The 25,588-nt window shown below is 40.7% G+C and overlaps 2 protein-coding genes across 5 annotated transcripts in view; both read left to right on the top strand.

Moving 5' to 3' along the window:
* Nucleotides 1-13,227, top strand: part of HOXB3 (homeobox B3) — a 64,948-nt gene extending 51,721 nt beyond the window's left edge. For all 4 annotated transcript variants that reach the window (XM_070767463.1, XM_070767462.1, XM_070767464.1 and 1 more), the window contains 2 exons: nucleotides 3,908-4,514; nucleotides 8,566-13,227. In XM_070767463.1, the coding sequence (XP_070623564.1) occupies nucleotides 4,040-4,514; nucleotides 8,566-9,335 (1,245 nt within the window). In that variant the 5' untranslated portion in view covers nucleotides 3,908-4,039 and the 3' untranslated portion in view covers nucleotides 9,336-13,227. The remainder of the gene's footprint in view (nucleotides 1-3,907; nucleotides 4,515-8,565) is intronic.
* Nucleotides 13,228-13,241: 14 nt separating this feature from the next.
* HOXB2 (homeobox B2) lies at nucleotides 13,242-22,887 on the top strand. Its single transcript, XM_070767466.1, has 2 exons — nucleotides 13,242-20,187; nucleotides 21,454-22,887. The coding sequence occupies exons 1-2, from the start codon at nucleotides 19,815-19,817 to the stop codon at nucleotides 22,137-22,139; spliced, it is 1,059 nt and encodes a 352-aa protein (XP_070623567.1). The 5' UTR covers nucleotides 13,242-19,814; the 3' UTR covers nucleotides 22,140-22,887.
* The last annotated feature ends 2,701 nt before the right edge of the window (nucleotides 22,888-25,588 follow it).

The raw sequence follows: 25,588 nt of genomic DNA, 5'->3' as shown, positions 1-25,588 counted from the left end.
GTAGTTGAGAAACATGTGGATCAATACAACTCCAGTTCTCCTGCTAGGCCTCTGTGTCCACCATGTCTCTATTTGCATATTGCTTTTTCTTTAACTGACACTGGCAGGAAGCAACCTTGGCTTTTGCCCAAGCTCTCCAAAGCCCACTCACTCACTCACTCACTCACTCACTCACTCACTCACTCACTCACTCACTCACTCACTCACCCTCTCTCTCTCTCTCTCTCTCACACACACATCATCGTCTCTCCCCTTGCCAGATATAAAGTCTCTTTACGCTACACATCTCTCTATCCCCCCCCCTTAAATGGCAAGCAGGTTATTAGTGTTAGAATGAGCGCTAATATTAGTATTACGCTGGAACCTCCATCTAGGCATAGCCCTATTGAGGGTTTGATGTAAGCCATTCTTTCTGTTTTCCCCTCCTTGGTACCCTGTCTGTCGGTTGGTCTGTCTATCTTTCTCTCGAGCTCTCTCTCCCCTCTTGCCTTCCGCTGTGAAGCCAGAGGCCATTGTTAACCGTGAACAGGGCGTACGGAGAGTATAGGGCAGTCAGAATCCTCAACATCTTTGGAAGGCTGTCGAGAATCTTGCGATTTCTCCCTCTTCTCACCTTCCCCCTCCTCCCCAAACGGACAGAGAGAGAGGGAGGGAGAGAGGGAGAGAGAGAGAGAGAGAGAAATCGGAGCATCCCTCGCCAGAGCTTCTATAGAGAGATTTCCCCCTCCCTTTGGCGTTATGACCGGATTTCTCTCTCTAGATATTCCTTGAACATTTTTTTTTAAACCAAGAGGAATGGGGGGAGCTCTCCTCGCTTATTGATTGCGTTGCTTGCTGGCTGCGAAAATATATTATGTCTGCTCGCCGCGCTGCTCTCGTCAGAGGCTAAGGTAAGGTGGACCGAAATAGGCTATCAGTTGTGAATGGCGGAGACCGTGTCTCCATGATTTATAGCTGTATGACTCGCATCGCGGTTCATGAAGAGTTCACAAGCTCTAAGCTTCTTTCCACGCAGCGACTCTCTCTCGCTCGCTCGCACGCTCTCTTCGCCTTCTTCTTCCCCCTCCTTTCCTTCCCTCCCCTTTCCTTCTACTCCCCTTTTGCTCTCTTTTTGCTATTCTTACTCCTTTATTTTCCTTCTCTTCATCCTTCTCTTTTTCACTCCAATTGTTTCTTTCTTTCTCCTTCCCTCTTCTTTCCTTCTCTTTCTTTCCTTCCTTCCTTCTCCCCCCCCCCTAATCTAGCGTCTAATGAATACAATAGCTTTTTACTTTGAATTGTTGTTCTATACTTACCATTCCCATCTACTTTGGGAAACCAAGCTTTCAATTAAAAAAAAAAGCTGATTAATTTTATTCTAGCAGAGCAATATAATTATGACCCCCCCACCCATCCATTATGGGGGTTAAAGGGGAAAAGGTTATGGATTTTTCCACCTTGGCCTTACAACCTTCCTTCAATTTTATCACAAGCTTTTGGACTCTTCAGCTTGTTTTTGTTTCTTTAAATATAGTTTATAAAAGACATTAATAATAAAAAAGAGACATTTGTTTTGAAATATCCCTGGGAATAAAAATGAAACTTCCAAGTGGCTAAGAAACAACTTCAGGGTTGTGGTTGACATTTCAGCAACTAATTGCAAAGGCACGATCTGATTTCTCATTCATTATTCCGATGGATATTTCTCTCTCTGTGTGTATGTGTGTGCATGTGTTTAACTACCACAACAATTCCTTGGAGTAAATCATTTACGATTCCACCCGTCTCAGACTAAGATAAATGACCGACATTTAGAAAGTGTTAAAAGATGAGGTACAAAAAGGGAACCAAACGTTAGCTACTGACTGCATAGACTACTTTGGATTCCTTTTTTTTTTTTTTGGGTGGGGTGGGGTAAGAAAGGAGATTAATATTTTAAAGATGCAGCTTAATTTAAGCCAAGGAAAGCTAAACCCTTTGGTGCCTAGCTCTCTCAGGCCTTCCAGCGCTCCCAGAAAATCCAAAACAAACTGGGAGGGCCTAGATAAAAGATTATAATGGCTGAGTCAGGGCACTCAGCCTTCTGCTTTCATCACAGAATCCCTTTTCTTCTTTCTTCCTCAAACCATTTGGAAAAGAGCCCTGGATTGTGGTGTTCGCTAAGAAATATTTCCTGGATGCTAAATAAAGGCAGGGAAGTTGCCCTAATTCTTTCCAGGAACACCTGGCCAAGGAATATTTTTAAAGATGCCTGCCTCTAGAGAGCAATGGCTGCAGTTTCGAGGCCGGGGCAGAGAAGGAAGAAGAAGAGGTGAGATATACCATAGATTTTGAACCGAATCAGTGCAGGAAAGGTTGGTCTGTTTGCTACTCCCTGACAATGGGAAGAATTGAGTGTTGCCTTTCAATACTATTGTTTATGCCGAAAGGAAGAAAAATGGAACGAATCTCTCTGTATTGAAATGTGAAGCACAGAAGGGCTGAAGAGAGATAAAGAGAATTCCTTTCCACAAATTCATGTTTTCCTTTATTAAATGCGTGGTAGCTTTTATTGTATTTATAAAATTAATTTTCCTAGTGGCGAAAGGGGTTTTCCTTTTCTTTGGGAGGCACATCACTTCCCATCTTAAATAAAATAAAATCCCAACATAAAAGTGGAAGGGAAACAAAAGAAGGAGCCAAATGGTATTGTGAGAAAAACGGGATTTGTTTTGTTCAAAGACCAGTTGAGAAATGGGCTGTAGCTGGGCTTTAGGAAAGAGAGAGGCCAGCTCACACCTTGAGCAGCAACAAGGCAAAATTTTAACGACTCAGGGAAGAGGAGTTTTCTCCGGCAACCAATTTCAAACACGATCAGAGTTGCAAAAACAGCTTCAAAAGAACCAAGATCAAAGAACTTGAGCTCATTCCTCTCCTGAAAGCAGCAGATTAAGTAAATCAAATCTAGAAATATTTCAGAAGTGCTAAAAATATTTTCAATAGGTTAAAAGTTGAACCTCAGAGGCTTTTAAAGGTACGGTTGAATATAATTTTATCCAATTTATACTTAGGTTTGTTTTTTCCAAAACTCCTCAATGCTGAATTGGGAAAATATTATATTTTTAAATTTTTTTTAGCGCCAAGCCCTTGGTAGTTACACGCGGGTGCCCGAGTCTTGTTAAAAATAGGCAAATGCTACTGAAATTCATTCCAAATAGATCTGGCAAGCGACTTCCCACTTTCTTTCACCGTTTATCTGTAAGTAAATTCCACAGATTTCCGAAATTTTAACTTCCAAGCCCCCTCCCGTCCCTGTTTCCTTCCCCTTCATCCAGTCTCTCTAAAGAAGCGGTAGCAGACATCTATTCATTTCTTTGGCACGTGGAAATAAAATACCTGGCCCTTTGCAACTGGAGCAAAGTGTGTACGCGCGTGTGAAAAGGCTGGTGTATAGAGAGAGGTGCACCGGGACTATACCCACGGGCAGAGATGTTGAAGAATTGAGTTCAACGATCTAAAAGAAATTTATTTCACAGTTTACAGAAATATACATCTATAGGGAGTGGCGTAGTTAAAACAAATCAGCATATACGAACAAAAACAACTGGACTTTATGTAACAACAGAAGGGGGGAAGCGCCATCGAGGAGTCGGTTTGGTGAACGGTTCGCTGTACGAAGCCCCCTTTGTGTGTGTGTGTGTGTGTGTGTGTGTGTGTCTGTGGATGTGGATTATATGCATATAATAATCTAGAAATCTTAGGCCAATGGAGAGAGGTGAGGTGCTTCTCACAGCACCCGGCAAAAGAGCTGGCGGCGGCGGCGGCATCTGCTCCCTGCTCCCCGCCCTCCTCCGTAGCCGGCCAGCTATTCATGTCACGCGCTTTTCAGCCGCTAAGATGGATTCAGAGGCCCGAGCCGTATCATTGTGTGTGCCTTCTAACCTTTCAGGTCATCTTCCAAAAGACACCGGGGGAAGGGAAGGCCCCCTTGTCACGTGACCCGGGGGGTGCCAATGTCCTTCCATGAGAGGGCCAACCGGAGCCTGGTAACAGCGAGCGAGCGCCTCGGGGAGCCCCAGCCATGCAGAAGACCAGCTACTACGACACCTCCCCACTCTTTGGGGCTTATTCCTACCCGGGGGCCAACGGCTTTGGTTACGAGGGCCCTTCTCCGCAGCCTTTCCAGCCCGCGGCTCACGTGGAGAGCGATTACCAGCGGCCCGCCTGCACCCTCCAGTCTCTGGGCAACGCGGCCCCGCTGGCCAAGGCGAAGGACCTGAACGGGAGCTGCCTGCGCCCCAGCTTGCCTCAGGAGCACCACCCGCCCCCGCCCGTCTCACCACCCACCAACCCCATCACCGCCACCAGCGGGAGCGGCAGCACCACATCCAACAGCACCGGCGGCAGCAATAACCATAGCCAATCGGGGGCGGTCAAAAGTGTCCCAAGCAAATCCAGCCTGGCCTCTAGTAACGCCGCCCTCGCCAAGCAGATTTTCCCCTGGATGAAAGAGTCGAGGCAAAACGCCAAGCAGAAAAACAGCTCCCCCTGCGCAGGTATCTTCTGCTTTTGGAAATAGCTCCCCAGCCCCCACCCACCCCCAATGCACCCACAGTGCCCATTACTCCCTCCGTGGCACATAGACAAGCAAGCCCAGTTTAGTTACAGGAGAGCTGGTGGTGGGGCACAAGAAAGAGAAGTGGTGAAGGATTGCAAAGCCAATGCAACGTTTGCCTAGTTAAGAACAGGCAACGTTGGGCACTATGTGTGTTCTCCAACTACTCCCTCCCCCATCTGAAAAGTGTAGGTTGGAGAGCCTGGAAGAACATCACTGGGGCAGCAACCTGGGTGGAACTACAATCCACATCAGCAGAGCCATGCTAGCTCCGTGGTGGCCCTATTCTACCTGTCTGGATTAGTAGAAAGTAGGTGGGTTAAGATAGCCGAGGAAAAGAATCTGCTTGGAAATTAGATCTTGAGGGGAAAGCTCCTTATTGAGGTAAGCAATGGCTCGCCACAAAGACAGGGATCTGTCCCACAGACAGAGCTGAGAGTGGCCAGCAGGGAAATAGAACAAGGTATGGTTGCAGTGGGAGTGATTTTGTGAATTGTGCAGGAAGATAGAAGGGCTCAAGGTGGCAGTGGGGGAGCAAGAGGTTCCTCACTTCAGTCCTACATTAACAAACCAACCTCCAACCTACCTCCATCTCTTTAAAGCAGTGTTTCCCAACCTTGGCAACTTGAAGATATTTGGACTTCAACTCCCAGAATTCCCCAGCCAGCGAATGCTGGGAGTTGAAGTCCAAATATCTTCAAGTTGCCAAGGTTGGGAAACACTGCTTTAAAGGATATGGATTTGGATACTAACTACACATGATTAGTATCATCTTCCTATATTGAATGATCTGCCTCTCGGACTCACATTTCTGCAGCGGTTCTGCCACTAATAAAATTGAGACTCAAAACACTTTTTGGTGGCCCGAAAGTTAACTTCCATTAGTCCCAGCTGTTGGATGCAGTATAGGTTTCTATACTGTGATGCTCTTTATTAAAAAGAGAGAGGGAAGAACACAAACCTCTTCTCTAAAGGTAAAACACAATTGAATCCGAAAGCTTGCAGTTGTCTTTGTCTCGTGACAGGGAGCCTTGCTGGTTTTGATGACTTTCCAAAGAGCTTCTATCCATCCTTCCACCATAGGGCCTCTCATCTCTTTCCCCAGTCTGTTGGATGTAGAACATGTCTTCTTCAAACCAGACAGTCTGGGCAGAGCTGAGTTATGGTCTCCAGTTATAATGTCTGTTTTTTACACCTGACAAAATGTATTTCCATCAAAGTCCTGAGATGTGTGTTATACTCCATTTTATATGCCATTGGTTTAGCATGGATGCTCACTAATATCCAACAGAGATTGTCTAATTTGTTGCAGGCATGAAGGCTACTGTTTCCCAGTCTCCACCTTCTAATACCATATAAAATGTATTTTGTCCATGTACAATGTAGTCATTTAGTCCAAATATTGCCTGGTAGGAAAAGAGGTTTGTTTGTATTTTTTTTTTGCTTGATATTTGAACTATAGAATTATTAGGAATAACAGATTTTATAGAGGACAAAGTTTATAATAGCCACAAATGTCATGGCTCCAGAGTCATTGCTAAGCACATTGGTATCAAGTTCCTAAAATCAAATAGAAGCAAGTGAGAATAATGTTATTAGAGCTCAATTCTAAATATACTTAGGTTACAGTTCTTTTTTAGGTACAAGTCCTTTGAAGTCAATGACGTTCCTGTCCTAATATAAATAATTTTATTTGACAATTAAACTTCTTGTAGCCAATTTGCTATACTAAGTGATTTTGAATCAGGAGCCCTATTCAAAGTTGTGTACTATGACACAGTTTAATTTGGATGAATAATTTGCATGAATGTGTTATTGCACAAAAGGTATAGAGCTAAGTCATGCTTGAATTAAGAGAGCAACCAGATTAATATGTTTGAGCATGTTAATATGGTCCTACTAAAAGGCAATAGCTGTAATCCCAGTGTGGCATCTATGTGCCTGGAGACATCACATCTGATAGACTTTTTACATTTAAAAAACCTTTCAATTAAAAATGAATTGGAAATTGGCATGCTGCATGAGCAAAGCACCATCCTCCAGCGTCACCTTTATTAACTCTAATGCCTTTGGGCCCCAATGGACTCCATTAGGTTGATTTATATATTTTTTAAGAAAATTAAAATGATAGGTGGCTGCAGCCCAGTACTATTTCTGGATGCATGTCCACTAGCCCAGAGTAAGGACAACAGCAAACAACGTTAAGTAGGGAGCACCCTACAGGGAGACAGCCACACTGGATGGAGGGGTAGATAACATTCTGATAAATCTGTATTTTTTTTCTCCAATGACAATCATTTGGGGGAAAGAATAAATTCCCAAGCAGTCATTCTAAGATAGCACCCCACAACATATTCTAAAATTCCAAATGTGCCAGGGAAAACAAAAGGTTTGGGAACTCCTGGGACAGATTATATTCTGTTTTTCATATAATAATTCCTCTTGCATAATTTTAAAATTATTAAATAAAAATTTCCAAACGTTGCATTGACTAAATATTGATGGAACTATACCTTAATAGAACAACAGTATGAATTAGATTCAGTTTCACACACGCCTATAATTCAAAATTAAATGGAAGAGCTTTCCTCCTTCACTGAAAAGTGTAAGTTTTAAAGAGATAACTTTATAAACATCTTCATAAACCACTCGCCCTGAGGGCCATGTGAACTCTCACCAACATTCACCAAATCTGTATCAAATTCTGCTTTTGTCCCACATAAAAACGTTTTCTTAAAACTCTTACACTTCCTTCACATCTCTTCTCACCGCAAGAACATGGCCGTACATCACAACAGTGCAGGGAGTGTTACAAATTTGTTCAATAGATATTAACTATAGCTTCAGACCCCCCCCCAGGTACCATTTAGCTCTGTGTATATTCATATATATTGGGGTATAGGTTTCTAACTTCTGCAGTGGATAGACAATGGCTAAAATGATGATGATAACTAAGTTTCTTACAATGCAAAATACTCCCAAATAAGGCAGAGAATAGGTGTATCCATAGGGGTGGTGGATGTTTGAGCAATAAAGTGGGTTTTTTAAAATTTCAGATTTTATATAGAAATCATTTGGAAAAAAAGACTTTTCATATTACACCTTCTTCTGTGATACAAGTGTAATGTGAATAAAAAGGATTTCTACAATAGGGGAGAGCTATTTATTATTAATGGCTCCCCCAATTGCAGTTTGAAATCATTAGTCCAGCTGCATTGCCTTAAATCTCCCTTAACATATTCTTTTGTATGTGTACCATGGTGGGTCTGAATCGGTTTTTTTTTTGCTTCACAACCAATCTTTCTTGCAAGTCAGGATTGGAGAGTTGGGGAGCAATTCCCAGACCCTTAAAAAACAAACACAATTCCCATTTATTTTAAATCACAAGGCAAATATCAGAAATTGGATTTGTGTGGGAAGCTCCCTTCTCTTTCCTAAGCACATCTTTTGCATTTGGTATTGTAAAAGTTTCTGCACACAATCCCATAATATGTTTTCCTTGGAATAAGTGAGACCTTGCAAATGGGCTTGTGCCTTTCAAAAGTGCAGTGTGTGTGTGTGTGTGTACCCTGGAAGCAAACTTCTGGGTTACACCTTGCAGACAGGCACCCACTTTTGTGGGCTAATTCAGAGCAACACACCAGGCGAACTACATGAAAGGCAGGTCTATCTACCTAGATGCTTCATTTTGCTTTGCTAACCTCACTCACATAATTTCCTCTGAAAGGATCCCTTTCAAAACAATCGACTCCCAAATAAATTGCCCTGGATTTCTTTTCTGCATGACATGATCAAATTTTCATAAAGCGTGGGGGCAGCTTTGGAGAACAGAACTCTTAATAAATGACATGATTATGGAGTGAGGACTTGGGGGGGGGGAGGGAGAGTGTAGCCTTCTCGCCCATAGGAGGATTTATTAAGAAGCCTGTGCATTCAATTTTCTGCATGTAAGTAATTATCTTTGATTTCATTTCCCCCGACCTTCTTTCCAGAAAGCTGCAGCGGAGAGAAAAGCCCTCCAGGCTCCTCCTCAGCTTCCAAGAGGGCCCGCACAGCTTACACCAGTGCCCAGCTGGTCGAGCTGGAGAAGGAATTCCACTTCAACCGCTATCTTTGCAGACCACGCCGAGTGGAGATGGCTAACCTGTTAAACCTCAGCGAGCGGCAGATCAAGATCTGGTTCCAGAATCGGAGGATGAAGTACAAAAAGGATCAAAAGTCCAAAGGCCTTGGGTCATCCTCTGGGGGGCCTTCCCCCACAGGGAGCCCGCCCCAAGCTCTACAGTCCTCCGCAGGCTTCCTTAACGCCCTACACCCCATGACTTCAAGCTACGAAGCTCCATCTCCGCCCTCCTTCAACAAACCGCACCAGAATGCCTATGCCATGCCCACTGCCTACCAAAACTCCATCAAAGGATGCCCCAGCCAACAGAAGTATGCCAACACAGCACCCGAGTACGATCCTCATGTCTTACAGGGTAACGGGAGTGGTAGCTACGGGCCCCCCAACATGCAAGGCAGCCCAGTCTACGTGGGTGGCAATTATGTGGATTCTATGCCCAACTCTGCTTCGTCGCTTTATGGGCTGAACCCCCTTCAGCATCACCAGCCCCCTAATATGGAATACAATGGAGGCCCTCAGATGGCCTCCAACCAGCACCATGGGCCTTGTGAGGCTCACCCAACCTATACGGACCTTTCTTCTCACCACGCTTCTACTCAGGGTAGAATCCAAGAGGCACCCAAGCTGACCCATCTGTGATGTGACAAGCAGGGCAGACTTGGTGGGGAGTTAATAGAGAAGGGAGGTGGATGTGGGATTGGTGAGTCAGGGGACAGCCTGGTTATGCAAAAAAAAAAAAAATGGACAAACAAACATTTGTGTTGAAACCCTTTATGGAAGTCAAACCTATTGTTTCAGGGGCACAGTTTATACATGTTGGGTCTTGCTATTGCTGCCAGATTTGACCTAGGGTGATAAAGAGCTTAGGAGACTTATGGCTAAGCCATACTCTCTGGAGTAGAGGTAATTCTGTATATTCCCCACTCAAAGAAAGGTGAGAGCACCAGATAGCCCAGTGCCCTTCATATGTTTGAGATAACAGTCCTTAGATTAAAATGAACACATCTTAGGGACTAGCCCTGGTTCAGCTCTAAAAGACCTATCGAAAATCCAGGCTAGGAATGGCCAGACTAATGCAACCCCAAAATGCAAAAAAAGAAAGAAAAAAAAAGTCTTTAAGACTGTGGGAATCTATTCCTTTTTCTTCAGTGTGAGAAGTTACTTTGAGAAGGGCATCTTAAACCACATGCTATCTTTTGTGTTCCAGTTCAATTTAGGCAGAGGGAGCAGGGGGGGGGCAGAGTAAACTTGTGCTTTCTTGGGCCCATTGTGAATACACACGTGGGGACCATGTTTTTAACTAGTCATGAAATCATCTTGAATGGAGCAGCACATTTTCATGAGATACAGACATTCCACAGGCAGGGTAGAGCATTTCTTCAATCTAATGAAAGTGCCTCAGTTTACTATATATAGGAAATTCATTCCTTTTACATTTTTGGATATAAACTCCCATCAGCCCTAGTAAGCTAATAAATAGAAAAGAGTTGTGGGAAGTGCAGTCTGGATCATCTAGACCAGTGTTTCCCAACCTTGGCAACTTGAAGATATTTGGACTTCAACTCCCAGCATTCGCTGGCTGGGGAATTCTGGGAGTTGAAGTCCAAATATCTTCAAGTTGCTAAGGTTGGGAAACACTGATCTAGACACTAACAGATGCATACCATTCTTCTATCACTCTCTTTTCATAACTGCTAAAATCGTAATTACGTCTAAATAAATCTCTATCACACTGGAATTGAAATAATTTCAATGGGAAAAGAAGTCACCATTCTTTGCATCCCCAGTCAGGAAGGCAGTAAGGATTCTTCATGAGTGTAGGAGCCAACTTCTCAATCATGTGTCTATGTCTTATACAGACCACAAAACAGCAGCCTATTTATACACAGTAGATAGGTTCCTTAAATATAGATTGATTATTGATAGATTCCTTAAGACTCCAATTTGATAAAAGGAGTGTGAACATGTATAAGACTGCCCCATGAAAATTATTGACAGGATCCTTCCCCCTCCCCTCAAAAAACCTTTACATACCAAATGCAGTTTGTGCAACAGAATTATCTGCTGAAAGTAGTTTAGCTATAAAATTTACTTCTATTCATTTCAAGTATTTTCTTTTCTTAGAAGTATGCAAATGTTTTGTTTACAATTATAGAAGGGTATATAGGTGTTTGGAGACAATCAACCATACAGGAACATACACATATACACATATACACACACAGGAATTCAGTCAAAGTCATTTTGATAAGGGGGAAAGGAAAATGTTACTAGTGGATTTCATCCCATTTTAAAATTCTTTTTCAAGAATTTGTTTCAGATTTGTATTTCCATATGTATTTGTCCTGAGGTTTCGACACAAATGTTTTGAATGTATGAAAATGTCCTGATTTTTCTGAAATCAATTGAAATAGATAATTTCTGTTACATTTTTTTTTTAAAGTTCATACAACATGCACAAAAAGATCTGGGTGTAGATCTTAAATGCACCTCAATATTTCTTATATCTATGCTCTTCTTCCTTAGCTAAGTACTAATCTATAACAATTCTTAAAGGTTTATTTTACAAAGAAGAAAGAGAATTCTAAGGTATTGAATGGAAAACTGTCTTTTTCCATTCTTGGTGTATCCCCATCCACGTAAGGGTGTTTTGTCCAGTTTCACCAGCCCAATCCTTACAAATTATTATTCAGTGCTATATTCCTCTCCTTCTTCTTTAATTCTATCAGAAGTTTTGTTTTTCGGAATTGGGCAGTGGAGTGGTTTCTTTACCAAGTAAATTTAACTGCAAAATTGAAATTGCTTATATAAGTAAAAGTCTAACATCTAGAATGAGAAAAATAGAGACCTCCCCTTTGTTCTTCTCCTGATGGTTACCTTTCCTTCTTTATGATTTTTGTTCTAAGGTTGGTTAAGGACTGGGGGACTCTCTCGCATATATAATATGTCTTTGCATTTGTCTGCATAACTTCTGTTGAACGTGAAAACAGGGTATATTTGATCAGAAACTGTTATGTCCTCCAAATGGAAGCAAAGTAAAAGATCCTTTGGGGAGAGGATTCCTTTACTCCTGCCTCTTCTTTGGCCTGACATCCTTTCTTGCACTTAGAGTTTACATTTTAATGGCTATATATACCAACATTTGAAGGACACACATTGGAATACTATTTTCAATGGAGGTGTGCCATGTTCCAGTAAACATTCGTATATATAAATATATAAATATATATTATATTATATTATATTTATTGGTTATAGCCAGTTTTAAACTATTTTTTCCTTTTGTTGCATTATTTATCCCCAACATTTATGTATTTATAAGGAAAATGTACTTTTTTTTTTAGTATTGACTTGTTATAAAGGACAATGGTGTTTTTTCTTTGTCATTGTACAACCAAATTTTATTTTCCATTCTTCCTGCTCTCTCTGTTCTTTTTTTAGTTATTGTAATTTAGGGAAAAGGCCAGTAGTTACCTTCGTACTTAAAATAATGTGTTTAGTTCTACTGGAGGCATGAAATCAGGCTGTAATTGTATAGTCCTCAGTTAGAAGAACTAGCTAATCCCCACCCCACCTAATTCTCCTCTTCACTACCACTTCCTTCTCTTTTTTGAAGCATCTTCCTTTGTTCTTTACAGTAGATAAGTTTATTTCTTTGCTGAAAGGGTTGTCTGTTGAACAATTCTTGAATAAACTTTCTGTTCTTAATTTATTCTTGTCCCATTTGTCAGATTTGAAAACAGGAAGAAAAATAAGGTATCAAATAGAATGGAGATGTTCAATTAAAAATAAAATAGATTTCTACATTTTTCAGCCATTAATGAGAAAGGCATTTATCTATCTTGTGCCACATTCTTTGATTCTTTTGGTTATGACAGCCACTGCTTTATTTTAGAGCTTATAAAATGAGGATCTTTCCCAGCTGATCATAATTATTTTTAAAGTTAATCGTTGGGGGGGGGGTGATTCCCTCCCCCTCCCACCACAATGACCCCAGTCTCCCTCCATCCACTTGAAAAATCTTGTTCTAAGTAGTCTCACGCCAATTAAAATTACCCTTCATCTTCGGCACATACAAAGAAGGGTGATCACGTGATGTCCAGACTAAACAGCCATTGGGCCTAAAATGAAAACAAAGGGAAATGATTAATCATAACAAAAGGCACACGGCTTTCCTGCTGAAATTAAGAGTGAGTGGGGGAGAACCTATCCTGAAATTAAACCACTAAGTAAAGCAAGAAAAGAGTTGAAAGCAGATGCTGTTTGGAGCATTGAAAATTGGGGGTTGGGGGAAGGAGGGATGGTGCTTAAAATAGAGACAGATAATAATTAAGCTTGGCTTAATCTGCCTTTTAAGATCCCTACCTAGATGAGAATTTATTCTTAACCAAACTCTTATGAGCCTAATGTGAATGCCCTGTCAAATTAGAATGTTATGTTTTTATGGCAGAAGAATGATTCAGATAGGGAAAAAACATTACTAAAGAAAAGAGCTATTATTATTATTATTATTATTATTATTATTATTATTATTATTACTACTACTACTACTACTATGAAAATGCTTTGTAAATTCTGCCATTCTAGAAAGGGGTTTGGCAATGGGGCCTTCAAGGCAGAATTTGGGGGGCAGAAGGTCACCTCACCTGCAAGATCTGCAAGAGGATCCCCAAACACATGCTAAAATCAATGAGGGAACTGGGATTGAGTTCAGGATCCCCTCCAAAACAGTTAAACCCACAGATTCTAAAACTCTACAGTCAACTAGGAAGTTGTAGGTTGTTTCCATCACTGCTGTTCTTCTATAGTATATTTTTAAATCATAGCAAGCATTATCCTCTGTGACCGAAGTCAAGTTTTTTTCCCCTTGCACTTATGAAATCTCTTGTGGAAGAGAAGAAGCGGAACATTTCATTCTGAATCTTGTTCTTTACTGGATTTGGCAAGTGGAAATAATTTTATGTTTGGGGAATTTATGACTGGAAGTATTTTTTTAAAAAAATTCAGCATAGTCAATGTGGGGATTTCATTTGTGCAACATCTATGACCCTCCCTGTTCAGAGTTATTTGTGTGATATCTTGATAGATCTCTGCACTTAGAGTATATTCCCTAAAGTGAAAACATAATGTAAATTAATGTTCCTGTTAGAAAGGGCAGTTGGGAACTGAAGCGGGCTTTCTATGGACGGTATAAAAAAACATCACAGAGTACTTCTATGAATGTTCTAACCTTGACGTTTAATTTCAAAACCCTTTTCCCAAGCAAGCAATAGAGACCTTGGGCAAAAGGGACCTGTCCCTTCCTTGGCAAGCCTATTATCCAAGGAGGAATATGAAAGGAGTGAGCCAGAAGCAGGGAGAATATGACTCCACCCACTTCTTGATTCAACTCCATCCCTTGATGGCAATATGCTAATATTGGTTAGGACAGTGATTTTCAACCTTTTTTGAGCTGCGGCACATTTTTTACATTTACGAAACCCTGGGGCACATTGAGCGGGGCGGGGTGGGGGGCTAAAAAAAGTTTGGACAAAAAAATCATCTCTCTCTCTCTTCCTCCCTTTCGCTCTATTTCTCTCTCTCTCCTTCTCTCCCTTCCTTCCTCTTTCTTTCTCTCTCTCTCTCCATCCCTCTTTCTTTCTCTTCCTTCCTTCCTCTCTTTTTTGCTCTCTTTCTCTCTCCCTCCCTACCTCCATCTATGTCTTTCTCTCTCTCTCCTTCCCTCCCTCTCTCTCTCTCTTGCTTTCTTTCTCTCTCTTGCTCTCTCTCTCTTGCTCTCGCTTTCTTTCTCTTGTTCTCTTTCCCTCTCTCTTGCTTTCTTTCTCTCTCTTGCTCTCTCTCTCTTGCTCTCGCTTTCTTTCTCTTGTTCTCTTTCTCTCTCTTTCTTTCTCGCTCTCTTGTTCTCTTTCTCATTCGCTCGCTCTTTCTCTCTCTTGCTTTCTCTCTCTCTCTGAGCTTCGCGGCACACTTGACCATGTCTCACGGCACAGTAGTGTGCTGCGGCACACTGGTTGAAAAACACTGGGTTAGGATATGTTTATGTATGAGAAGTTTTGAGAACCAACTCTGTTGGGTTAGTCTAAAATTCAATGTCCTGCATGAAGCTAGAAAATGAATGAATTCAGTAGTGACTTTGGGTATGTTGGTTGAAGACAGCTATCCTGGTATAGGTTTTAGTGAGCTGGTACTACATATTTCCTGTAACAATCACCTGCCATTGTTTTGTTCCCATTCCATTAAGCCCATCACTGTCTTAATAATTCTGTACAGGAGGAAACGTATCTTTGTAAATCAAGTGCTGGAAAACAGTAGAAGACTTCTGGCTTTGTGTCCGGCTTGTGAGGGCAATGGGAGCATCTGCTTGGCCATTATAGAATAAAAGATAGTGAACTGATTAGATGCAACATCAATTTCTCTCTCTTTAATATAGCTGATTAATACCAGTTTTAGAGAAAGGCATTTATCTAACCTCAGACTTGAGACTGTACAATCTCAGTGGGATGAACTGTAAATGAATTGTATGTTCTTTCATTTTATGAAGACATGGATATAGGCCCAATACTACTGTTTTATAGAACTGCTACTATTTGTACTTCCCCTCTGCCATAGAAATAAAGTGTATAGGGTGGAACCATCTTAGCTGAATTCAGGTTGTGAGTTCTTTCTGCCAATAGCATCACTTGCTTCTAAAAGTTTTATGGGAAGGAACCAAAGCATTTATTTGCCACAGCATTCTCCAACCTGACTTGTTGGCCTATAGTGCACATGAATAATACTGGCCACATAGATACAAAGATAGAGCACTTGCTACTGTGTGTTGGCCATAAATAAATATTTGGCCATATTTTTTTAAAAAAAGGCCTCATCACATTTCCCATGTACATGCTAGGTGAGCCACCTCATATGCTAAATATGTTGAAAAACTCTTACTCTTCAGGTAAAATATCATAGGACAAAGAGACCATAGGCCACATTCATAGAACTTTCTTCTTGCACTTCACTAACTTCTTACTGGAGTCGACAGGACTGGCTTACCATATTTGTCCCTAGTCTATAGCTTCTTAGAAAGGCTTCTGCATTTTGCTTTATATTACAGTAGATTGTTTATTGTAGTATAGTATAAATGTGATTTCAATTTGCTTTCAACTGAATTCCAAAGCAGTTTCATTGTCTTCAGCAGGATGACTAGAAACATTCTAGATGGCAACACTATTCTCACTGCTTTAAAGAACATATCTTTGCATCTATTGTTAGTCTGTGGCTCTATCTTTAATGAATGTAAGGAAGGGGGAAAAATAGATTGCTTCTACAAATAGGCATGAATTCCAAGCCAGAGGGACTTTAAAAAAATATTTGATTTTGTTTTGTTAGTATATAAAGTTCCACTGATAATTAAAGCTTTCATGGAATCATAAATAACATTTTTTTAAAGCACCCGAAGCACCCTTTCTTGCATTCATGGTTGTAGCTGGGTTATGCTCATCCATCCAAGAAGTAATTTAATATTCTGTGGTGCTGTAATTTAAAAGCATAAGAGCGTGGAAAGTTTGATTGGGATCTGATCAAGCAACAATAGTCAAGAATGCAGTATTTTCCCCTCCCCCACTATCATTTCCCTGTCTGTGATTTTATGGATGATTTAACAGAACTAAAATATTGGCCCGTGTGTTATTCAGACCTTTGTGAAAGGGTTTCCTCAAATAAATTATTCTAGCAAAAAGACCTACCTCCTGGCAAGCTACTACAAGAAATAAATCTTAGGCAGTAACAGTGCATTCTTTATCTTATATTAGTACTTCCACTATTATATAAAAAATAAAGAAAGTTCCATTCTGCTCAAAAACCTGGCTTTCAAAATCAAGAATTCAGTATCAGATTATAAATTTAAAGTCAGTATTATGTGGGAGTGCCTCCTGTTCTCAGACACATTGAACTAAATCTGTCAAAAAGGGAAAACACTTTACTATTTTTAATATCTGCATATTGCTAATTTATAATCCTATATTCAGAACTAATTTCTATCTAGTTAAAAGGCTGTTATTGCAGCCTGATTCAAATATTCAGGTCAAATGAAGGTTAATTGGCCAGAAAATTCAAAGTTTTGACAATGTCCAAGAAAACTCATCTTTTAGTCATACTTTCACCAGTTTAAAAAAACCCTCTCCTGCATTCTTGGTACATTTTTTCCAATGCACTATTATTTTTTTCCATATTTACTTGATAAGCTAACATTAGAATCCCATGTAAACAGATACCAAGAGCTAGAATTTCTAAGATCTTTTTTCTATATTAAAAACAATGGCAAATGTAAAAACAAAAATGCTTTTAGAAATTTACTTTTCTTCCTAGCATTCAGTAATTTTATACCCCTAATCCCTTGACTTTCATTAATTCTATTTTAATATTTATATTAAAAACATGCACTGATTTACAAATAAACTTTAGTTTCATTCATAAAACTAACTTTTCCCAGAGTGAAATATTTATTTAGATATTTATTTCTAAAATGTTCTAGCCATACTAAAGTTATAGCTATAAGGCCAACCTACAGTTTAAAGAAGACTCTATGTCATACACATACAGTAGATAATACCAATCCACTAGAATAGTTTATAAAAGGAGCAAAGATTTAAAATAACCAGGATACAACTATTGAAAACAACAAAACAGAAATTAAAAAGCCATGAAAAATACCAGAGTAGAATCAGATGGATTTTAATGGGGAGAATATGCCAAAGCTGGAAAGGACTTCTATTAAGGCTTCAGCCTGTGAGGATACCTGGAGCAGGACCTCTCATGGTAATCTCAGGATTGGGGCAAAATTTATGGAAAGTTACAGACCAACAAAGTCAGTGGTTTTAGTTGAAAGCAATGAATGGCAGTAATATCGACAGTGCAGCTGCAGCTATATCAAATATGATCAGCTAAATGGACTTTAGATGGAAAGGAGGTGTTCATTCATATCATGAAAGGGAATTGGAAGATTAAATTCTGTTTGCAACTTCTCTGCAGACTAAACTCAAGCACTGAAAGGAAACTTAAACATACACTGATTCGTTTATTTTTATTTACCCCGCCCCCTTAATGCTTTAGCAATCTAATATAAATAGAAACACACATTTTCTTTCATTGCTTTTCTTTAACATCGTATCCCTTTCAGATTTGGAGGTTGTAACAGAATCAAAGTTAGAGGTTCTTCAATTAAATAAGAATCCAAAATAAAGTGATTTTACAAAGGTGACTGTCACTTTGTGAAATGTAGTGAATAGACAATAACATTGCTACTCAGATCCATTGCTCTGTTGAAATGGCAGCCATTCAAATGGAATGTTTACTCTCAAATATGATGGTTTTTTAAAAAATCAGGATTGAATCATGAGCAATGTTTCACAAAATAAAATACCTACCATAATTTGGGGCAAGAAGTAGCAACTTTACTGCTTCCAAGTAACATTTTCATTACAGATTTGAAATACTTAAAATTTAACAATTCTACAAGCCACAGCAGTGCAAACATATTTCAAAATATTGGATTATTTTTGTTTTTGCCAATAATGTTAATTATTTACAGTACTGCAGTTTTCAAAACTCATCTGAAGTCTTCCCACATAGGCTTCTGGAAATAATTATTTCCTCACTTAATTATTTCTCTGAGATTTAAGATTTTCTTAAATGGATGTTTGAATTGACAAACATTCAAATTTTTGCCTCTTCCCTCTACTGAAGTTTCCCATTTTTTTTTTTTACTATTTCTGAGGCTAGAGAAATGCAGCTTGAATAAACAAATGGTAAACAACATTTTAGGTTCTAAGATACTCTTTGGTATTTATCTTTCTTAACCACATCTTAATTTCCCATCCATGAATCTTCAAACTATTTTATTTAGTACCTTTACCAATCAAGTCCAAATTTGTGTGGGGGAAAATCTTCTTTCAGAAATTCTGATAAACATCCACATTCTTTAAGAAGTAAGCAAAGCCTCCACTGCCTGTCAGAAGTCTTTGGTGAGAAAAGATTGATCACTTTCCTCTCCCCCTCAACCCCTGCTCTTCACTTGCTCAGTTTGTGGGCAACTTTTAAAAACAGGATGGGGGTGGAGGCCTACAAACCTTCTTAGATACATCCTTAAGAACCAGTTTTGATATTTGAAGAAAAGCTTTTAAAACTAAGTCGATGATCTCAGAAAATATTCACTTGAGAAAAGTGATAAACTGTGGGAAGAGGGGAGAGGTTTTCTCTCCTGTTTCCCAAAGAGGTTTTTAAAAATAGGTCCTGGGTTACTAACTCACATCTTTCAGCATCATCTCAAACATTCCAAGGTCTGATCTAGAATGTATTGTCAGAAACACTTTCCAAAGTTTATCCGTACAGATTTGAATTGTGCAGTTTGGAATGCTTTTGATTCAAATAAGCTGTTTCACATCAGTTTATTTCTCACTGTTTCAGTAGGGCTGGTTGTTAAACGAGAAGGGTCTTTAGAACAGTGGGATATTTCTTCCGTGTGCCACCTTTCTTCTTTTACAAAACTGTTTCCTCCATCTCCATTCTTTCTTCTGCACTAGACCTATCACCGGGGCCATTTGCCAGATAAACTTAAAAGACAAACTGTAACCTTCACTGCCTGCTCATCACCTTCTTGTCCACTATCGTCTCCTTAGTCAAACCTTAAGGAGCATCTTCCTTTAGATTTAGCTTTTATAATGAGGGCAAGAAATCTTCAAGCATGACAAGTAGGAGTATTATTGCTGTTATTATTGTCACGGTTGCAATTATTATTAGCTATGGTGGGGGGGGGGGGACCCCAACCCTCTGTTTTCAACCAGGATGCCCCTGCTATTGGGCTAGCCAGGTCACGTGAGGAAGAATTGGCTGCAATTTATCCCTGCTCGTCAGTTTAATAGAGCAAGGTCCCCATACGCCTGTTTTATCAGCAATATAAGATATTAAAAAATAAAAATAAAAAAGGTGGGTAGAAAAGGGGGAGGAGACTGCAAATAATACTTACACTAAAAAGGATATAAAATATTGGAAGGGCCTGAAAGATCCAGCGTTCCTTCCCCACCCACCCACCCGCATCCCCCCGCCCCCTCCTTTTGCACTGGGCCTCTGGAAAAAGCCATGAATTTTGAATTTGAGAGGGAGATAGGCTTCATAAACAGCCAGCCATCGCTAGCGGAGTGTCTGACGTCCCTTCCCGCTGTCCTGGAGACATTTCAAACTTCATCAATCAAGGAACCACCGACGTTAATTCCTCCTCCTTTGGAACAAACCCTCCTCGGCTTGGATCCTTGTTCCAGCAGCCAGCCTGCACTGAGAAGCCAAAAGAAAGCAAAGCATGGGCAGGCCCAGAAAGCAACGCTCCAGTCTTCTGCTCTGGGTGGAGAATTCCCCTGGATGAAGGAGAAGAAATCTTTTAAGAAGGCTAACCAGATCCCTGCCTCTTTGTCTCCCTCCTCTTCTGTGCCTGGATTTGTCCCGGCTTCTCCAGCAGGTCTGTAAAAGGGTGGGGGCTGGGTTGGGGGAGGGGGAATATTTGGGTGGCTGGCAGGATGGAGGGAAGAGACCAAAAAAAAAAAATCTTCTATTTAAGAATCACTTGGAAAAGGGGTCAAAGGAATAGCCGTCTTCCATTTCAATTCTTAGTTACTGAAAGATTAGGGTGAACCCTTCCTTCCTTCCTTCCTTCCTTCCTTCCTTCCTTCCTTCCTTCCTTCCTTCCTTCCTTCCTCTCTTTCCCCTCTACCCACCCAGTCTTCAGTAATTCCACTGCAATTTCCCTTATTTCACATATTTAAAAAAAATCTCTCTTGCATGGCATCTTCCTCTGTTTAGAATGTTGGTTTTCAGGGATAAGAAGGGAAGGCAATTTGGCTGCTGTGTTTTGGGAGGCATGGGGAATGGCAATGGCTATAAACTGCTCTGCTTCTATTTCCAGTGTAGCGGAACCAGGAACAGAAAGAAGGCAGAAGGGAAAACCCAAAGTCTCTCCCCCCCTTTCCCCTCTACAGTTCACCGAAGGAACCTTTCTTTAGGCAACCAGCCCAATGCTCCAAGGTTCAATCTAATGTCCCTCATCTACTAATCAACCTAATCAACCCATCTCTATCATGGTGCCTTGAGGAAGGCAGGGTTTTGCAGGAGATATGAAAGTAAGGACTTGGTCGGAACAAACACCCCCCCCCCCCCCCCCGTTGGCTAGTGGACAGGAGAGGCCAGGTTTTGGGGTTTTTCATTTTTTTAGGTTGGTAATAGGAAAATAAATCATCCAAGGCAATGCTTCCTTTTCCTCTCTGCTTCCTGTTTTTCTTATTCATAGTTTGTGTTATTTGCTTACTTAAGAGTTCGTCTTTGGCCACTTAGTTATGAATATCCCCCTTTTACACACACACACACAGAAAGGCAAAGTACAAAGGAAAGGATAAGGCATAGGGGACGAAGCATCAATTCTTGAATGTGGATTCCTCTATAGAGCTTTTCCAGAATGCGTCTCTCCCCCCCCCCCCCAAACCGGTAAATGCGTTTGGCATTAAGACCAAACCATTTTGCCTTGTGTGTGTCCCTAGGTATACAAGCACTGGAGGTCGAGGAGGATTTTGCTCAACAAAACTTAGCAATATGCCTAAACCATTTAAAATGGCTCCCCCCCCCTCTTTCCCGCAGCCTTACGTCCATCCCTTCTAAGAAAACAACAACAACACCACAGAGAGGGTTAGCCGGTTGTATTACTTTGTGTAATTTTGCTGTTTTCCTTCTCCAGACACGTGTTTAGACCACAACGAAAAGGCTTCCCGACGGCTGAGGACGGCTTACACCAACACGCAGCTCTTGGAATTGGAGAAGGAGTTCCACTTTAACAAATACCTCTGCAGACCCCGCCGGGTGGAGATCGCGGCTTTGCTGGACTTGACGGAAAGGCAAGTCAAGGTCTGGTTCCAGAACCGACGCATGAAGCACAAAAGGCAAACGCAGCACAGCGCGGACCCGGCCGAAGAGGACCGCCAAGGCGGCAGCCAGGAAAGAGCGGGAGCCGAGAACGGCAGCAGCTCTTCCTGCGGAGAAGCGCAGAAGGTGCCTGGCTCCTACCCAGCCGGCAGCCCCAGCAGAGAGAGTCGGAGTGCGGCAGCGCCTTACCCGATGCTCAGCCAGGGCAGAGCTCCGGCCGCAGAGCTCGGCGGAACCGCCGGCGCTCGCACGATCTCCTCTTGCTCGTCCTCCTGCTCCGGCTCCTCGCCGAGCGACGGGTTCCTGGAAAGTCAGAGGTCCCCTTTGTTGCCGCTGGACCCGAGCGGCTTCTCAGCGAATTTCTGCCCACAGGCCTCAGGAGAGCTTTCCCCCAGCCTCCAGGGCTGCGCAGAAAGCCCTATAAGTTTCTCCCTAGAAGACCTAGACTTTTTTACCAGCACGCTGTGTGCATTGGATTTGCCCCATTTCAATTTTCAGTAATCTCTCGAACCTCCAATTTATTATTTGCCTTAGGTAACATACCCCTATAAATAATACAAAGTGTATGCACACACCAGTTATGCCCAGCTAAGTGCAGTCATTCCAAACCTTTTAACCAAGAAACTCCTATTTCCTCCCCAGTTACTCCTTGGGGAAGAATGTTTCCTTGGAGAGAAAGGTGTATCTCTTTAGTGAAATGGTCACATTAAATTATTTCGATCATTTTTTTTTACAAAGGGAATTTATATTTAAATAACATTAGGATTTCCCTTTATTCGGCACCTTTTTGCAAATGCATAATGGAGCATTTGAGGTCAAGCAGGTGCCCTAGGTTTTTAAAATACAACATAATTGTATAAGGAGGTTTTGTTTTTCAGCTCAAGAAATTATGCCCCTTAGAGTTTGAAATATTTCAAACATCAAGCTTTCTTCGCCCATACCCATATATCAACCCCCCCATCCCATTTTGATAGAGTAGATATTAACAAATGCAGATGAAGAAAAAAAAATGTCCTAATGAAATTCTCAGGAACCAAAATAAGACATTTAGATGTCTTTATTTAAAAGAAAGAAAGAAAAACAAAGAAAGAAAGAAAGAAAGAGACATATAGACAGACAGACAGACATAAAGAATTACCCTTACCTTTTAGAAGTAGATTATTTATTTAAGTGTTTTAATAATAAAATGCAAATTATTTATTGTACATTATTTTCATAGACTAAATAAAAGGCTTTATAGTCTCTAAAATGCCGCATTCTTGTTTTATAGGCATTGAAAGAAAGAATCTAGTTTAGTTTTTTTTATCCTGTCAGTTCACTGAGATTTTATTCTTAGCAGCGTTTTAAGAATTATAGTGCAGTATAAATTAATTTTATTTTACGATATTTTTTTTTAAATAAAGAGATACTGTATTTTTATCAGTTAATTTTGTAAGTTTACAATACAACAGAGATATTTTGTAATATTTGTAAAAGTTGAAAGGAAGTATTTTTGAAAAGGAGATCGAATAGATCACACATACAGTCGCACACAGAATATATATACACATTAGATTTGGAAAGAATTTAAATACCTGGAGCCAGACCTATTTGGTGTCTCTGTAATATGCCTAGTATATCTAGCATAAATCAGACAGGAAGGGTGTAATGAAAAAAGGCAATATTTATAAAAATGTTCTTAAAATGAACATGTATTGTCATCACCACTATCATCAGCAATTTCACCAGGTTTTTTGGAATCTTTACATTTTATTTTTGCTAACTTTGCTTTGTACCTATGGATTTTCTATTCACTAAAAAAGGCAGGACATGAAAACGGAAAGAAGAATGGAAATACAGTACTAGTAAGAGAATGGTATCCAGACTTTTGAATTCTCCAGGCTTACAGGGAAAAAAAGGCCAACTTTTCAAAAGTGGAAACATTCTGGATGATAAAAATACTAAATTTACCAAAAGAGGGAGGGGGAAAAAAAAGAATTATTGTTTTCAGGAAACCAATATTTTCGAACACTTTCCGTATAAAATGTCGATCTCTTGAGATCAATTCAAGTTAAAACAAACCGAAACAAAAGACTTTGGACTCCTACGTGGGGAGGATTGGCTTGAAAGCAGGCAGCGGCGAACATGCTTCTTCGCCAATAGCGCTCACTTTATAATTTGCAACCCCGCATTTCTGAGATCAAAACCAAAACAGTGATTTAAAATGTCTCGCGTTTGGGAAAGTTTGCTGGATTATTGAGAGGGAAGCCCTAGAGAAGAAGCGAAATGAAAACAGTAGGTCTTTGACAAACATACTGTTATACCCTCGCACACAGGCGGACGCGCGCGCACACAGACAAACCATATTGCGTCTTTGTTAAGTCACGGGTATTTTCCCTAGCCTGGCAGAATTTTGGGAGACATTCAAGTCGCAATGGCGGGCCAAAATAATGCCCGACACCCGAGAGAGGAGCGGAAGGACGAAGAACCGGCGCCGCAAAAGGGAGGAGGGGGGGGGGGTTGTCGAGAAATGGAAACTCAAGATGGCGCAGGAATCTCAGCCTGCTCGTACGGGGAGCGGAGGGGGGGGCATTGCTGCAGACCCAGGCAGCCATTATAGATGGCAGAAATTGTTCTGTTACTGCGGGGGTAGCGTGGGCAGATAGGAACGTAGGCTGTGGATGAGCAGGCTGTGAGCTTTTGACACCTCAAATTCTCCGTTCCTCAGATTGTAGCTCAAAGGGAGTCGACAATTATGCAATGAGCTTAGATACCTAAGCGTTTCTTTGTTAACTGCACTTTAAAAATAACGGATACGCATTTCCCTTTCCATGAAAATTTCCCTTTCTTGCATTTTTAAAAAACAAATAATCCCCCTCAGAAAGCCTGATTGAAAGGAGTCCGCATTTATGGGAGGAAAGAACAAACCTTTGTATGTACATTCTCTAAAGCCCTCTTCTTGTATTTTGATAATATTATGTTTTCAAATTTATGTTCCAGCAAATTTTCTGCTCTGGGCAATACAATAAACCATCTTGCACTAGATATTAGTAAGCATCAGGATAAATTCATACCCATTTTTTCTATTCGGAAGAAGTAAAAAAAATAAATTCTGTAGCTGGGCAGAAGTAACCAGTGAGAAAGGGAGATTTGTTTATTTTACACTTCCCAGATATAGAGCAGTTTGTTAAAACCAACCTTTTTACAAACAGAGACAAACACACAGAGAGACCATTTTGCTCTGTTTGGTGTCTTTATTTCATTTTGCTGTAGTGTAGATTTAAAGATGTCGGCGGCTTTGTATGTGATCCTGCGTGGGTTGATCTTTTCCATGGAAACAGTTCCCTGGTTTTTGCCTGCTCTAGGGAAATCCTCTGCTCAGCAGCTGAGTAGAACAAACAAGAGTCTCATTTAGGGTGGACAAATTTTGCATACCTGCAGCAGGCATTGGCTCCAAAACTAGTTCTTGGTAATACAAGAGATTGTGAGGTCTTATTTTCAAATACCGTTATTCTTTAGCACTCTAGAACAGTGGTTTTCAACCTTTTTTGAGCCATGGCACATTTTTTACATTTATGAAACCCTGGGGCACATTGATCGGGGGGGGGGGGGGGAGAGTAGGGGCTAAAAAAAGTTTGGACAAAAAAAAATCTCTCTCTTCCTCCCTTTCGCTCTATTTCTCTCTCCCTTGCTCTTTCTCTCCCTTCCTTCTTTCTCTCTCCACCCCTCTTTCTTTCTCTTCCGTCCTTCCTCTCTGTTTTGCTCTCTTTCTCTCTCTCTCCCTCCCTCCCTCTATGTCTTTCTCTCTCTCTCCTTCCCTCCCTATCTTTCTCTCTCTCTATTGCTTTCTTTCTCTCTCTTTCTCTCTCTCTTTCTTTCTTTCTCTTGTTCTCTTTCTTCCTCTCGCTTTCTTTCTCTCTCTCTTGCTTTCTTTCTCTCTTGCTTTCTTTCTCTCTCTGAGCTTAGCGGCA

The sequence above is a fragment of the Erythrolamprus reginae genome, chromosome Z (genome assembly GCF_031021105.1).
Source record: "Erythrolamprus reginae isolate rEryReg1 chromosome Z, rEryReg1.hap1, whole genome shotgun sequence".
In the NCBI taxonomy this organism is placed as follows: Eukaryota; Metazoa; Chordata; class Lepidosauria; order Squamata; family Dipsadidae; genus Erythrolamprus; species Erythrolamprus reginae.
Note: the sequence above shows the minus strand (reverse complement) of the source record. Positions and strands in the feature narration are given on the sequence as shown.

Excerpts from the sequence above, each read along its gene's own strand:
- HOXB2 (XM_070767466.1), top strand. The coding sequence starts at position 19,815 with ATGAATTTTGAATTTGAGAGGGAGATAGGCTTCATAAACAGCCAGCCA. Across the intron at positions 20,188-21,453 it reads TGTCCCGGCTTCTCCAGCAG|ACACGTGTTTAGACCACAAC; the intron begins GTCTGTAAAAGG and ends TTCCTTCTCCAG.